General features: G+C 38.7%; 1 protein-coding gene across 13 annotated transcripts in view; it reads right to left on the reverse strand.

The window, feature by feature from the left end:
• The window catches only part of MAGI1 (membrane associated guanylate kinase, WW and PDZ domain containing 1), a 687,439-nt gene that overhangs the window by 287,878 nt on the left and 383,146 nt on the right, over positions 1 to 16,415 (reverse strand). For all 13 annotated transcript variants that reach the window (XM_044077950.1, XM_044077948.1, XM_044077957.1 and 10 more), the window contains one exon: positions 14,919 to 14,976. In XM_044077950.1, the coding sequence (XP_043933885.1) occupies positions 14,919 to 14,976 (58 nt within the window). The remainder of the gene's footprint in view (positions 1 to 14,918; positions 14,977 to 16,415) is intronic.

Consider the following 16,415-nt stretch of genomic DNA (forward strand, 5'->3'; position numbering starts at 1 on the left):
CTCACCTCTAAACAGCCCATCTCAATACCGGAAGATTGCCAAATTCCGGTAATAACGGCCACACAGGTAAAAAACGCACTCTCCAAAGCCAAGAATACAGCATCCATGGGACCAGATGATGTCCCGGGCTGTGTACTACATGAACTACAACACCTCACCTAAGTGTCATGTTTAATCATAGCCTCACCTCAGGTTTCATGCCCACTTTGTGGCGCAGAGCTACAGTCATCCCACTCCACAAGGGGGGATCCACCTTGGATCCCGGAAACTACCGTCCCATCAGTCTGATGAGCCTTATCTGCAAGGCCATGGAGTGTACTATCATGGAACTTATAAAAAAAAAAGACATTGGCAACCTTCAAACACTGGACCCCACCCAGTTTGGGTTCGTGAAGAGCCAATCTTGTCTCCTGAACCTGACTGACTTCTTTGAATCAGTCCCCAGAGCCATAGACAAGGGTAAGGTGCTCCATACAGCCTATCTAGACCTCGCCAAGGCATTTGACACCATCAACCACTCTGGAATCATAGATAAACTTACTAATCTGGGCATTAATCTGTATGTCACCCAATGGGTTGCCAACTGGCTTACTGACAGCACCCACACTGTAAAAGTAGCCAACTCCAAATCCAGCTCCAGACAAGTGACAAGTGGAGTAACTCAGGGTTCAGTCCTAGGACCACTCTTGTTTGGCATCTACTTCTCTGACGTACAGGCCGACACTAAGGGACTCTGGCTAACAAAGTTTGCAGATGACTGCAAACTGGGAGCCATTATTGAATCCCCAAATGATGTGGATACTCTACAAAAGGGCCTTACAGAAACAGAAGCTTGATGCCAGAGCCATGGGCTCAAGCTCAATAGCAAGAAATGTGTAGTTATCCCCTTTGGGAAAAAACATGTACCCATGAATTTCCACATAGGTGGCAGTACACTAAACACTGAAAGTGTGATAAGAGACTTAGGGACACAGGTGGACAGTGGTCTCACCTTTGATAACCACATCAGTCAGGAAATCCTTCTATGTGGCACACCTCATCACTAAGGGCTTTTCATCCAGAAAAAAAGGAGGTCATTGTCCCACTGTACTCATCCCTCATTAGACCTATTATAGAATACAACACCGCATTTGGTATGTACCTCTCAAGACATCTGCAACTACTGGAAAGGCCACAGAAATACCTCACTAAAAGAATCACAGGCCTAAAGCAGATGTCCTACACTGACCAACTTAAAAACCTCCAGCTATACTCTGTCACATATCGTCTACTCAGAGGCGATCTCTGCTTAACATACAAGGCCATGTCAAACCCAGAGCTGTTGGACATGCTACACTTAAAGAAATCCCAATCTCTCGGAGCCAGATGCTCCAGGGATCTAAACCTTGTCATCGCAATAAACAAAACATGCTGGAGGGATAGGTTCCTGACCCAGAGACTCCCCAGACTCTGGAATAGAATGCCCATACGTGTCAAGCAGAGTGCCTCTTTGGCCCTCTTCAAAAGGAACCTTGACAATTGGATGGGAGAAAGGAAATTCACCCCGGGGATCACGTTAGTCGCCCTGCTAGACAGGGGTCCAGGAAAGTAAATAGTGTGGGAAAAAATAGCCAGGGAATTGTTATGGCTAGGCTTGTATAGGCCCTAGAGCTGACAGCCTAGTACCAACCTATGAAAAATATACCATAAACAGCAAATAAATGCAGTCAACAGGGATTCAGAAGGGGTGCTATGGGTAATACAGCACCTTGATCAGTGCTTGAGTTTAGGGACCAGCCAGCAAAGAATTCTGAATCAAGCTTTTCTATATTATTTACACATTTGTCTGCATTTTACACTTCACATCACATCAAGTGCTGTTATTTTACTAGGCCTTTATGGTTGTGAAAGCAGGTTGGCTGGAGTTCTGAAATGCAGCCATATTGTTATTAGCAGACAGTTAAGTGAATCTTTTGAACATTGCTCTCCAATAGAGCAAACAATAAATGTAGTCCTAGCCTACTTTTGGTAACAGTAAAGTACTTGAATCTCCCAAACTTGGTCAGTCCAAAAAAGATGAATTTGTTACTTCAAAACAATACCACAGATAGACAACATACTGCCTGGCTTATAATAATGCACTGATTTTCAAACTGAATGAGTCTACAATTTTTCTTGTTTATGCAGCTTTTCTCCCTAGTCTCCATTAAAAAAGCATTTGTTTGCCCAATAGGAACTTCTCAGTAAAGAAGGGCAATAAATTCAAGTAACACTGCCACAAACCACGCTGCTTCGCTACAGATGGCTTGCACCTCTCACCCTTAGGCTTTCGAAAACTGGCCAAGGCTCTTGCCACCCCCATAGTGCCTTTTTTAGGCAAGGCTCAAAAGACAAACCCACCGCCGTAAATAGCACAAGGAACAAAAAACTGAGGGTAATGCTACTCAATGCCAGAAGTCTAAACCTCAAAATGCATGTACTCGAGGCACTCCTCAGTATGGAGAAAATCGATATATGTGCAGTAACAGAAACCTGGTTTAAGGCTCCAGAGAGGACCCCAGCAGTACCAGGCTACAACTCATACCATACATTTCGGCCACAGAACCCAAACCAAAATACAAAAGGCGGGGGTGTATCCATATTCATCAAGGATACCCACACCTCCAGGTTAGTGGCACAGCACGATGCTTCAGAGATCATCCACGTCCAACTAACAATGGGCAAAACTGCAATTCAAATTGTAGCTTACTATAGATCACCCACCATGTCCCAAGACCTCCATTCCACGTTTCTGGAAACACTGAAAAACATAAAGGTCCTACCAAACACCCTAATATTGGGTGATTTCAATTACCCAAACATTAACTGGGAGAACTACTCAAGTACTAACTCCCTTGCCCAACTTTTTCTAGAATTTATAAACTCAAATGCCCTGGTTCAACTGGTCAACACTCCCACCAGATATGACAGCATATTGGTCCTGGCCATCACCAACATGGGTGACCAGTGTTCCACACCAGAGGCCAACCCCTTGCTGGTTAGATATGACCATAAACAAATCACTTTGGATATCCATATTCTACCCCCACCCCCAGACAAGAAAGCCACCCTGAAAAACTTTTCAGAAGCAAACTTCACGTTATTTAAGACCGAGGTGGAAAGTTTCAAAGCCCCCATGTTGAAGGATAACACTGTCCAAGCTGCAAAGTCCTTTACTAATGCATTCTATGGGCAGCTACAAGAATGCATGGATCATGCCATCCCAAGCAAAACCAAGACTCACTCCTCCAAGAAAGGAAACCAGTCTGGTGGACTCCTGCCATAAACAAGCTGTACAACAGAAGGAAGAAACTAGTACAGAAAAGAGTAAAATCCCAAGAAGGGAAGACATCCTTGATCAGCATCAGCAAGAAACTACGATCCCTCATAAAATCATCCAAGGCGAGCTTTGAAAGAAAAATTGCCAAGGACTCCAAAGATAACCACAAGGCATTCTTTAGCTATGTCAAGAATCTACTCGGAGTTAGTGCAGAATGGCACAGAATACACTGAACCGACCGATATCGCCAACATCCTGGCAGACAAGTTCAGTGCAAACTTCACCCCCCTCTCACCCCCAAAAAGGCCCATAACCATACCAGAAGAATGTAGAGTCCCAGAAATCACAGACACTCAGGTTAAAACAGCCCTCTCTAAAGCCAGAAACACAGAATCAATGGGAATGGACGGTGTCCCAGGCTGCGTTCTACACTAGCTCAAAGACGAACTAACCCCTCACCTAAACACACTGTTCAAATTCAGCCTCTCTACAGGCTACATACCCATAGAGTGGCGCACAGCAACAGTTATTCCACTCCACAAAGGTGGAGCCACAACAGACCTCGGGAACTATCGCCCTACATGCCTGAATAGCTTGGTCTGCAAGGCTATGGAGCGCATCATCATGGAACTCATTAACAGAGACATTGGGAACCTCCAAACACTGGACCCTAACCAGTTTGGCTTTGTTAAGGGCAGATCATGCCTCCTAAACCTAGTGGACTTCTTTACCAAGGCTATGGACGAGGGAAAGGTGGTACACACAGCCTACCTAGACCTCGCTAAGGCCTTCGACACCATTCCCCATTCTGGTATTATAGACAAGCTCACCAGCCTGAACATAAACTCCTAAGTTCCAAGATGGGTTGCCAACTGGCTCATGGACAAAACCCACATGGTGAGAGTTGCGGGAGCTAGGTCCAACTCTAAACTGGTGACAAGTGGCATTCCGCAGGGCTCAGTCCTAGGACCCCTCCTGTTCGGTGTATACTTCTCAGAGGTACAGGCAAGCACAGGAGGACTATGGCTGATCAAGTTCACAGACGACTGCAAACTAGGGGCTATAATTGACTCTCCGGCTGACACAGACATCCACCAAAATGGTCTCACTGAGACGGATACCTGGTGTCAAAATCATGGTCTCAAGCTAAATGCCAAAAAGTGCATAGTCATCCCCTTTGGAAAAAACAAAGTGCCCACAAACTAGGTGGTAGTCTCCTAAATACAGAAGATGTAATAAGGGATGCGGGGACCTAAGTAAATAGTAATCTCACCTTTGATAATCACATTGCCAAAGTGGTTAGAAAGTCCTTCTACATGGCCCACCTAATCACAAAAAGGGTTCGCATCCAGATCAAAAGAGGTCTTTGTGCCCATCTACTCATCACTCATCAGACCCATCTTACAACGCCCCATTTGGGATGTGCCTTACAAAACACCTGCAACAGCTGGAAAGACCATAGAAGTACCTCATCAAAAGGATCAATGGCCTCAAACAGATGCCCTATGCAGTTCGACTGAAGAAATTACAGTTGTACTCGGTCGCATACCGCCTACTCAGAGGTGATCTCTGCCTGACATACAAGGCCATGTCCAGCCCAGAATTGATGGACATGCTCCACCTAAAGAAAATCTTATCCTCTCGAGCCACACACTCTAGGGATCTGAACCTCACCACAACAATAAATAGGACATGCTGGAGGGATAGATTCCTGTCCCAGAGACTTCCCATGCTTTGGAACAAGATCCCAAATCTACATTTGGCAGAGCTCCTCGCTAACACTCTTCAAAAGAAACCTTGAAGAGTGGATGGGAAACAAAGTTTACCTCGGGGATCACTTCAGTGGCTCTGCTGTACAGAGGCACAGGGAACTAATCTAAGGGGGTGGTTAAAGCCAACACATTCTGGCTAGGCTTATAAATGCCATCGGGCAGATAGCCTAGTACCCACCTATGAACAATCTAGTCTAAGTTTTCATAGGGTTCATCTTCATCAAAGGTAAATACTAGGCAATCAGACCGTAGTCTATTACAAGCCTAGCCAATAACCCAAGATCAGAATCAAACCCTATACCTTGTGTCTTTGAGGTGATGACCTTAAGCATACACTGGTTGGAATCCATCCCTCTGCTACATCTGATAAAAGCTGTACAAACAAGTACAGTTTTTCAAAACTCCTGGACTTTATTTTCAAACAATACTCAGTCTGCTTAAGAATAAGAAGCACCACCAAATATCACACTCACACTTATATTGCTGTATTAAAGTAGGTGTTGCTGCAAAAGTCTGCCATAATGCAAGTGCTGCAGTAAAAGTCCCAAACAAAAGATCATAAACTTAACAGGAAGTCCAAATATGCAAATATGGAAACTGCAGTGTGTATGCCCACAGAAAGTCCAGTACAAGAACTGCTAGCATTAAAATTATGCCTTGTACTTCTGTTCACTGTTCACAAGATGGCAATGGAACAGTACTGCACAAATGGTTTTCACCACAGTAGTCAGCATAAACAAGGTCACAACTGTTAGTGTAGCTTTAAATTAATACATTTAATTCATTAAAATGTTTTTATCTTTACATGAACAAAATAAACCAATTTTCATATTTCAACATTAAATGAAGTATGCAGGTAATAGTACAAATAGTAAATGAGAGGAGAAATACAGGGTATGTCAAATGAATGATCTAGTTTAACATATTAAATTACACAATGTACATTACTTTTAATAGTAACCCTGCAGTCCAAATTCTAAAAATAAGCAAGACTTTCAGAGTAATGGAAAGCAGTGGTGTTGAGGATAAACCTTCAAAATTTCAGACCAGTGACAAGTGGAGTACCACAGGGTTCAGTCCTGGGTCCTCTTCTGTTTGGTATCTTCATTTCTGAAGTACAGGCTAACACAGAAGGTCTTTGGCTAACAAAGTTCACAGATGACTGCAAACTAGGAGCCATAACTGAAACTCCTAATGATGTGGACATCCTACAAATGGGCCTCATTAAGACAGATGCCTGGTGTCAAAGCCATGGCCCTCAAGCTCAATGCCAAAAAGTGTACTGTCATCCCCTTTGGTAAAAAATCTGTACCCATGAGCTACCCAATAGGTGGTAGTCTACTTAACTCCGAAAGTGTGATAAGAGACCTTGGAACACAGGTGGACAGTAGTCTCTCCTTTGATAATCACATCGCCACGGTAGTCAGAAAATCTTTCTACATGGCACACCTCATCATATAAGGTTTCTCATCCAGGAAAAAGAGAGGTCACTGTTCCCCCTCTACTCGTCACTCATTAGACCCATTATAGAGTACAATGCCCCTTTTGGTATGTACCTCACAAGACATCTACAAGAACTGGAAAGGCCGCAGAAATACATCACAAAGAGGATTACCGGCCTCAAACAGATGTCCTATGCAGACTGTCTCAAAACACTCCAGCTTTACTGCATAGGTGATCTCTGCCTAACATACAAAGCTATGTCAAACCCAGAGCTGTTGGACATGCTCCACTTAAAGAAATCCCAATCTCTCCGAGCTACACGTTCTAGGGACCTAAACCTTGTCACCACAATAAACAGAACATGCTGGAGGGATAGATTCCTGTCCCAGAGACTTCCCACACTCTGGAACAAACTACCTATCTTTATCAAGCAAAGCTCCTCATTAGCACTCTTCAAGAAAAATCTTGATGATTGGATGGGAAATAGGAAATTCATCCTGGGGATCACCTCTGTGGCTCTGCTCAACAGGGGCACAGGATAATAATTTTCTTGGATGGCGAAAGCCAAGGTACCTTTTTGGCTAGGCTTGTATAGGCCCTACAGCCGATAGGTTAATAGGTAGGTACTAGGCTATGAAAAACACATTCAGTGGTCAGCTTAATTAATTTTTAGCAGGCTGAATGACAGGACGGTAACATATGCTTGCTTGTATTAAACTTAGTTAGTCAATACTAGAAAGGAGTAGTAGAAGATGAAATCTATAAACCCACCCCTTCCCCCAAAAGGATAATCACTGTTCAGTTTACCAAACTAAGGAAAAACAAATTACACTTAAAATGTTTGTGTTAAACAATTTACGAAGTGGAATTTATTTAGATGTACAGTGATCAGTTTAATGCATTTCAGTCACTACCTCATCAAATAATTAGAAGTGTACTATAACAGCAGATAGAAAAGGACAAATTAATAACTCAAAACAATAATTAGGTTATGGAATAAAATTCTGGTAACACTCAAAGAATCATTCCCAGTAACTGTGGACGGACATATAGGGAGATAATAGATATGGGTTTCAGGAGACTGCAATTTTAATGGTCGAATGGAGTGCATGCAACATGGTAATTAAATATGAGCAATGAAACAATAATATGATTTCATAAAACAAAAATACCAAGAAAGTAAGGACGAATGACGTATATCAGATAGAAAAAAAAAACATTTTAAAATGTTATGAGACTGTAAATATGTAAAACTGCTATACTGTTGGAATACATTACAGTTTGGAAGCTGATGGGGGAAGCAGATGGCAAACCAAATTGCTGATATGACAGTGAATGGAGGAAGGGTGTTCACGTTTGTCCCATGGGATAGATAGGATATGTACACAAATCATACAAAGTCAGCAATCTACTCATCTGGCAATCCTTCTGTGCAATAATTCAGAAATGCACCAACGTCTTTCATGCAGAGTACATGGTGTAATATCTATCTTAATTTTGAGACATGCTCTTTCTGCAGACAATGCTATGATGTAGTCTTAGCCTGAAACCTACAGTTCAAGCCTGGCTTATAAGTTCATTCGTGTAATCCATATGCTCATACAGAATCGCCATCAAACTGATTTTGGTGTTCACCCAAGAGATGAACAGTCTTTATTTAACTGTGTGCAGCTTGCTGCCCTGAAGAGTCTCCTTGTGACATGGGAATAGCTATAGCCCACTTTTTGATCATCATTAGGGTATTAAATTACAGACTTTGGTAACAATCTAAAATGAAATAAAAATAAACTGTTAAAGTTTACTAGGAAGAAGGTTTTGCTAAATACTCAAACACAAATAAAGACACAAATCATGACGGGTAACAAGAACAGTGCAGAAGATGGCAACAAGAAAGACTGTGCTGTGACTGCCTATTACTTAGAAGTCATTCAGTCAGCACTAGCTACACAATCTATGAGACTATGGATCTGTCAATAGCTTCATAGGGAGAAAAATCTATGCCAAGCAACATTTTGATAAGGAAAGGTGCTGCTGTATTTTTAGAATATAGATGCGTACCGATAACCAATTTCTGGGTCAAAGTTTATAAAAAAAAAAAAAAAAAAAAGTATAGTGTTGGGGGTTTTCCAATAGAAGTAAATATGTTTAAAAATGTAAATTAAGTTACTTCAAAACTAGTCATAAGAGAGTACACCATGTGATATGGGGGGGGGGGGGTTGCTGAAACATAATTGTAAACATACTTGCTACACATAAATCAACTAACTACTTATGGAAATCCATCTGTCTACTGCCTTTAAATTAAAATTTGTATACAATTAGTAATTGCAGCTAATTGAAAACAAATGGCCTAGGTATAACTTAAGAGTTTACTGTTGAGATTCTTAGCCTGGAAGTAAACAGACCCATGGATATCAACTCTACAACCTTATAACAAAATAAAAAAAAATTAAAAATCTTACCACTTTGACTTATATGCCATGTTGTACTACAAGGATATTTTTCTAAATGAAGTTACTTGCCATTTAGTGAAATGTCTGAAAGTCAGTACATGACGAAATTCTCCAACCTCAAAGTTACCTCATTTAAAAAATTTTATGGCATGCTCATCAACCACATTTCTGGTACATCATCTTTGAATGGCATTAACTAAAAAAGGGAGGGAGTTGCATTTCAGATCAGCGAGATTAAGGGCCCAGCCTTCAGACACCCTTCAAAAGAGTAATCACTGATATTCCCCCTAATATCATTTTGTCATGAAAGTAAATGGACTACAATATGCTGCACAGAGCATAATGGGAACCAGAACTCAAAATGTTTACCTTTCGTAATCAGTACTGCAGCTTCACCCAAACCAAATGGCATATCTTCGTCAACAGCAGCCTAGCCTAGTGTTGGCCCTGATATGTCATGCATTTCACATTAGCTACATTACAAAGCAGAAGCCAAAACACATTGACTTGAGGCTTTAAATCAGGCACACCAAATCAGCACATTTTTTCTGTAGATATGAGCACAGGCAGCTATATTGATTTAGAGCCAGATGATAGTGTTCACATGGTGCTCACAATCAAAAGCATCTTATGATGCTTGACCAGAACCTTCATTTTCTTCAACAGTTGTTTGGTTTAAGGCTCAGATCTGCTAATTGTTGCCTTGAGTTCCATTGTTAAATCATGGAATAAATGCCAGGTTTGCTGGGGACATCCAGTTGGTGGTTGGACAGACAGTGATCAAAGGCATCTAGTCCTAATGATGAGGAATTTTGCTGCAATACTGAACCTCTTACTCACATGAGCACATTTATGGCACATTTATGGTAAGAATTCTCAAACACCTTTGTATACAGGCCACAGGATTGTTTCTTCAAACAAAGATGTTAAACTGCACAGCTATGGGCAAGGAAATTTTATGTGTAGCCTAAAACGAGTGTCTGTACTGCACTGTTTGTTCCTAGGCAATGCTTACAAAATGTAAGCAGAAAAACAGATCAACTGAGTCATCAAGACTGGCCCATTCAGTTTTTTTTTTTTTTTTTTTTAAAGAACAGACATTTCTTGTAAAAACACACTAACTGAGAATGGTGGCCAGTGTAGTGGAGATAGGCGTTAGAAAATGTTGGTTTACAACTCAAGGATGACGAAAAACAATGGCACACATTGTCTTTTGAGATCAACATATCCAATTAATGAAAACTATTTAGAAACATAGATGATCCTAAGAAAATCTGTGATTTGTTCCAAACATTCTATTCCAATGGCAGCTGCAATCCATATATTATTCTCAGTAAGTTTTGTTCATTTAATTTATTCTCTCTTACAATGCAAAGTATTTAAACGCCTCCATTTTGTTTTTGCAAATTTTCTCTCTTACAGTACAATGCATCTAAACCACACCCACCATTATCTTCTAATGTTATTTGCTTACTGTTTAGGTCACACTCCATAACTCTTATCTGTACTCTGTTAAGCATTTATCAAATCAGCAATTTACTCTTTTCATCAGCGCAATTGTTCTGCCCCTGTAAGGCTATTTGGCCTGAGGACAGTGCACCAGATATCACCTTACCAATACATCTACAATGAAAAAATAACCGCAGTCTCCCAGTTCTGAAATTCACTCCCCTGTACTGTGAACCTCAGAAACTTGCTGGACTTTGCCCCTATTCTTTCAAACCACAAAGTGAGATCCAGTACACAGGTGATAGTGAAGTTTTCCTTCCTAGGCTACTCCACCTCCAAGTACACAGGATTTGTGTGTCCTTCTGTCTCTGAAGTGAACAAGCATATACATTACTTTAAAAGTACCACTTGTTTACATACTATGCAAGCAAGTTTGCTCTGGAGAGTGACCTCTTCATCAGACTGTGACTACAACATGTCTTACTGTCATCTGTACATAAGCTGATACTGCTCTCTAACAGCAGTAAAACCACCTGAAATTAACATATTACCAAGGATTTGTCAGTGATCCATTTGCCTATCCTGTTATTCTGAACAAGTCACTTAACCAGGCATGAGCTGCCCTGAAAAGGCATTTTGTGTCCAATGGGATTATCTTATTAACAAACATTACACACAAACAAATATATATATATATATATATATATATAAATATATATATATATATATATATATATATATATATATATATATATAAAACAGGATATATATATATATATATATATATATATATATATATATATATATATATATATATATATATATATATATATATATATATATATATATATATCTCCTATATGTGTGTGTGTGTATTAATATATCTTTATAAACACACACATACATAAATATATATATATATATATATATATACACACACACACACACACACACACACACACACACATATATATATGGGACTGTGCCATATACATGAATATTTGGTGTTGAATAGTGGTTATGATTTGGGTAAGATTGAGTTGATTTGCTTCCTTTTGGAAGTGATTTTGGAGAATATTTTTGTTTTTCGAGATGAATTTTTTATGCAGAGACATGACGTTGCTATGGGCACTTCTTGTGCCAATAGCTACGCCAACATGTTTCTGGCACAATGGGAGAATGATGTGCTGTTTAGATTAGATATGTTTTGTAAACATGTTTGCATTTATCGTCGTTTTGTTGACGACGTTTTCTTTTTATGGAATGGCAAGGTTGCTGACCGTGAAGCTTTTCATGTGCAGATGAATGGATTATTAGATTGTTTGAAGTTCACGATAGTTTTTTCGAATGTAAGGATTGAATTTTTAGAGTTATTTGTGGAAAAGTTACCATGCTCCTTAATTAATACTGGCGTTTATCGTAAGAATTGCTGACGCAACAGTTTATTGACTAGGTGCAGTATGCACCCGAATTATGTGTTCCATAATCTAGTTCGAGGACAGGGGATTAGAGTATCAAGGCTTAACCCCACTCTTGAAGGTTGTTTATCAGATTTAGGTGATTTACAAAAAAGATTGGTTTCAAGAGGTTATATGCCAGAAGAGATTATATCTGGTTGGGTGGATTTGAGCTCAGCTAGGGAAGGGATAGCTGCTCCATATTTTGGTCCTCAATTAACAGAGCCAAATTTGAGTTTAGATGATATGTCTCCAGAGTATGTGCGTATTCCTTTAATTTTTACTAGAGATCATAGTACCGTTTGTGAAATTTTTAAATGTTTTTGGCCTATTTTGCATGTTGACCCAGAATTGGGCGATATGGTGGGCCCAGATCCTAAGTTTGTGTTTAGGAATAAGAAGAATTTGAAACGGATTCTTTGTGGAGATAGAATGTTTAAGAGTGAAGATTTGATTAACAAGGATGGTGTCACATTACCGTGTGGTAAATGCAATTTTTGTAGCTATATTGATACTTCTGTAGCTTTTGTACACCCTGATTTACATAGGAGTTTTTCTTTTAATGTTCAAGCTAGTTGTATGACTGCTAACGTTGTTTACCTTGCTCAGTGTACTTGTTGTTCATCATTTTACGTGGGTAAAACTAATCGCTGTCTTCATGACAGGATTAGAGAACATGTTTATGGCATTAGGAAAGGTTTTACCACTAATGCCCTTTCTAAGCATGTTATGGCTTTTGGTGAATTACATCAATTTGTTTTTAGAGTCATTGATTTTGTTATGCCTAACATACGATTGGGCAATATTAGGAATCATACTGAATTTAAAGAGAATAATTGGATGATTATTTTTAGAGCTGATAGAGGCCATGGGTTAAATGAACGTGCCTCCATCAAACCTCTTCTGAGGAAGAGGAGGCTGTATAAATTAATGTATAAATAAATGAACAAATGTATATGTAAATACAATGAATTAGTTTTATATATATATATATATATATATATATATATATATATATATATATATATATATATATATAATATGCATAATAATTCATTTAACTTATGTCTGATATATTTAGTATATTTTTTATTAATCATCATTATTTATAAGGTATTGCTCACATGCATACTTTTATGTTTTTGTTTTTATTTTGTTTTATATTTAATTATTAATTTTTTAGGATTTCTGTATGCATTTCCCTTTTAATCAATATCATATAATTATATAATTAACTGAGGATGAATTGTCATTGGTTGATTTGAATTAATGTTATGTATATATTTCTAAATGTTTTGTTCATTGTTAAAGGTCTGATGAAGCATTTTTATGTGAAAGCGCTTACCGTGGTATATGTATTAATATAGTTTTATCTAGTATATGCTGCCGTGTTCATCCTTTCAGTACTTTATTTGTTCAGTGGATGTGTTATATTCTTTTTATACTGAACGGGCGTTTGTTCTGTGCTTCTTTGTCACTTTCGTTGGTTATTTGGTATATATATATATATATATATATATATATATATATATATATATATATACATATATACAAATATATATATATACACAAAGATATATATATATATATATATATATATATATATATATATATATGGGTCTACTTTACATGGTTGACATTTCGTAAACTCGAAGACATATAGCTGAGACCATATGATCAACTTTTGAAATGTCGATCATGTCAAAAAAAAAAAAAAACACCATCACTTAACTTCGCATTGCTAGAAGGGGGGCAAAGCCACCCTGCACCCCCCGTGGCGGGCCCAGCCCCCCACACACCCCGGAACTTAAATATACTAACTCTGAGATTGCACTACAGTATGGAAGATGGAAATCATTCCATTCCACACTGTATGGAGATGCCTGTTCCACATGGCTGACATTTCAAAAAGTCGATCATATATTCTCGGCCATATGGTCTTCAACTTTATGAAATGTTGACCATGTGAAGGGGACCCTAAGATATATATATATATATATATATATATATATATATATATATATATATATATATACATACATATACACACACACACAAACACACACACACACACATACAGATTGCACTTAAGAGCACAAGAGAAAAAAAGCTGTGTTGAATACAGCATCAAGGAGGGTATTCTAGGAGATAAATATAAAGTCATTCAGAAAGGAAGCTATTATGCTAAGAGTTTTTTTATACAATGGGTGGAATGCTCGTGAAAATTTATTTTTTCTCTCTCGTCTCTGTCCTTTATGCCATAACTGCAGTTTAGCACCAATATAAGGCCACATCTAAAACCGAATACTTTAAGGGAATCCACTGAAATCCAGTTTACATAAAAAAGCAATCTGACTGCAAATAAAGATAATGACTCACTTTTTCAAACTGGAACAATTTCAATGGGGAGGAGGCAGCCTCTATACCATACATGAAGGGGTGTTGCCCCTCTACATTCCAGACATAATCACTGTACTTTTGGGGAAAAATCCTCCACTGACGAACATGTTTTAATGAAGTGCTACTTTTCAACTACATACTACTACTCCTCAGGATACTGACAATGAGAAATGCTTGTTGTTTTTCGCTGTTCACAAGGTGAATCCCACAAGATACCTCAGATCACTTCTACAGGAAAGTCAGAAGCAATGTTTAAATTATTTGCTCAGTTAAACAGTATGAGTGAGACTTGCACTCAAGTCCTATATGGGATAAATATCATTTATAGTTCATTACTTGAAAACTCCAGACAGAGGAGGAATGTAAGCACTATACATAGGACAGAAGACATCTAGGTCTTTTCTCTACATATCTCCAAATTCATACAAGCTAAAATGATTCATGTACATAGCAACATTTAGCAGGCTAAAACACTGACCAATGACGTGGGTATCTGTAATGGAGATAGTTTAAAAAAAGTAATAAAGTACATTTCTGAAATATTCAAACACTGTTGCATTCTATATATCATGCTTTTTATAACAAAAAAGGCAGACAAACTGGCTCTGGTTTCTAAGAAACATGCTCGGTGTAAAATCATACTTACTCTACATAGTAGACACCATACACAGGATCTTCAATTTTTTCCCAACCAGCAGGCAACTCTAAAAGAAAATACAGGCATGATGAAAGACAACTGATGACATGTACATCATAGTTACCTATATAAAACCCATTTACAATCTATACGCAAACAAGAATCTTTCTGAAACATCAGAATAAAATGATTTCTACTGTATACATACATTTCACTGTAAACTGTTCAACTTTAAAATATCAATTTGTGAGCACTACTATTGAAAAGAAATTGTATTTTACCAATCCAACATTGTCATGTTAGACGGTGTCTAAATAACCTCATGTACATGTATGGTTTCTGAATTATGGGTAATTATCTGACCAAATATGAAGACATTCCATTACCCGAGAATCTTAATCCTCATGTACGCTTGCGCGCGCGCGCACACACACACACACACACACACACACACACACACACACACACACACACACACACACACACACACACACACACACACACACACACACACACACACACACACATATCTACACCCCTCAACACTTGTCTAGATTTCAACCAATTTATAACAGCAAGGCCTTCATCCAAGAAGTTTTCAGCAGCTGGTAAACACAACATTGCTTCCAACTGAAATCAGTACAGAGGAAACCACCACATGTGATGAATTTCTGTTCAGCTTGCTATAATCCCTGTCAGAGCTATGTCACAGATCCACCACCCCCAGTATTCAAAGTGTGATAATATCTCCTTCCCTTCCATGTGCGATTCTCTTCTTCCTTCAGGCTGGCATTCTTATGAGCAGGCTGCTGAAACAAAGGAAAAATATGGAGATGAGCTTAATGAAGTGAGTGCCAAGTCTTCTGGGGGGGTTACTTAGTGATTTTTGATAGTCCTGAAGCTAGCCCCACAGTCTCCGAATCTTTGTTGCAAGTTTCTTTTATTTGTATTTGTGGTGAACATAAACCACTGTACATAAATGTTCAGGCAAAACCTGAAAGATTAGAGTCAAAGAAAGAAAGCTTAACATGAGAATACCAAAAGGTAGTTGCAACAGCTGATGTTTTCTTACATGTTTGTTTCATATGCACAGAATAAATAAGAATCTAAGCACAGACAAATAACATAGATAGTAAAGGTAACCAAAGGATGGGATTGTCATGACAAAAACAGGTAACTGTAGAAATGAAGTCACAGGTTCACCTGGAGAAAAAAGTGATTTTGAATGGCTTTCTGTGGGAAGAAAGGGCCACAGTTCAGCAGTTATGAAACTCAAAGCTTATTCCAGAGACATCAGAAAACAGGGAGTTACTTAAACAACTGTGAGTAGAATTAAGTTATGTAAGAAGCGAGTATGCTTACAACAAGCCATAACGTACCTCTCAAGCAATGACTCGAGAGAAGGACACTTATGGCATACGCTAGCCTCTACAACACCTTTAAATACTGGATTAATTATAGGTAACAAAGGGATTTTACTGTCAAACAGTGAGTGATTTGTCCCTA

This window comes from Protopterus annectens, chromosome 7.part0 (assembly GCF_019279795.1).
Source record: "Protopterus annectens isolate FY-2018-M chromosome 7.part0, PAN1.0, whole genome shotgun sequence".
In the NCBI taxonomy this organism is placed as follows: domain Eukaryota; kingdom Metazoa; phylum Chordata; order Ceratodontiformes; family Protopteridae; genus Protopterus; species Protopterus annectens.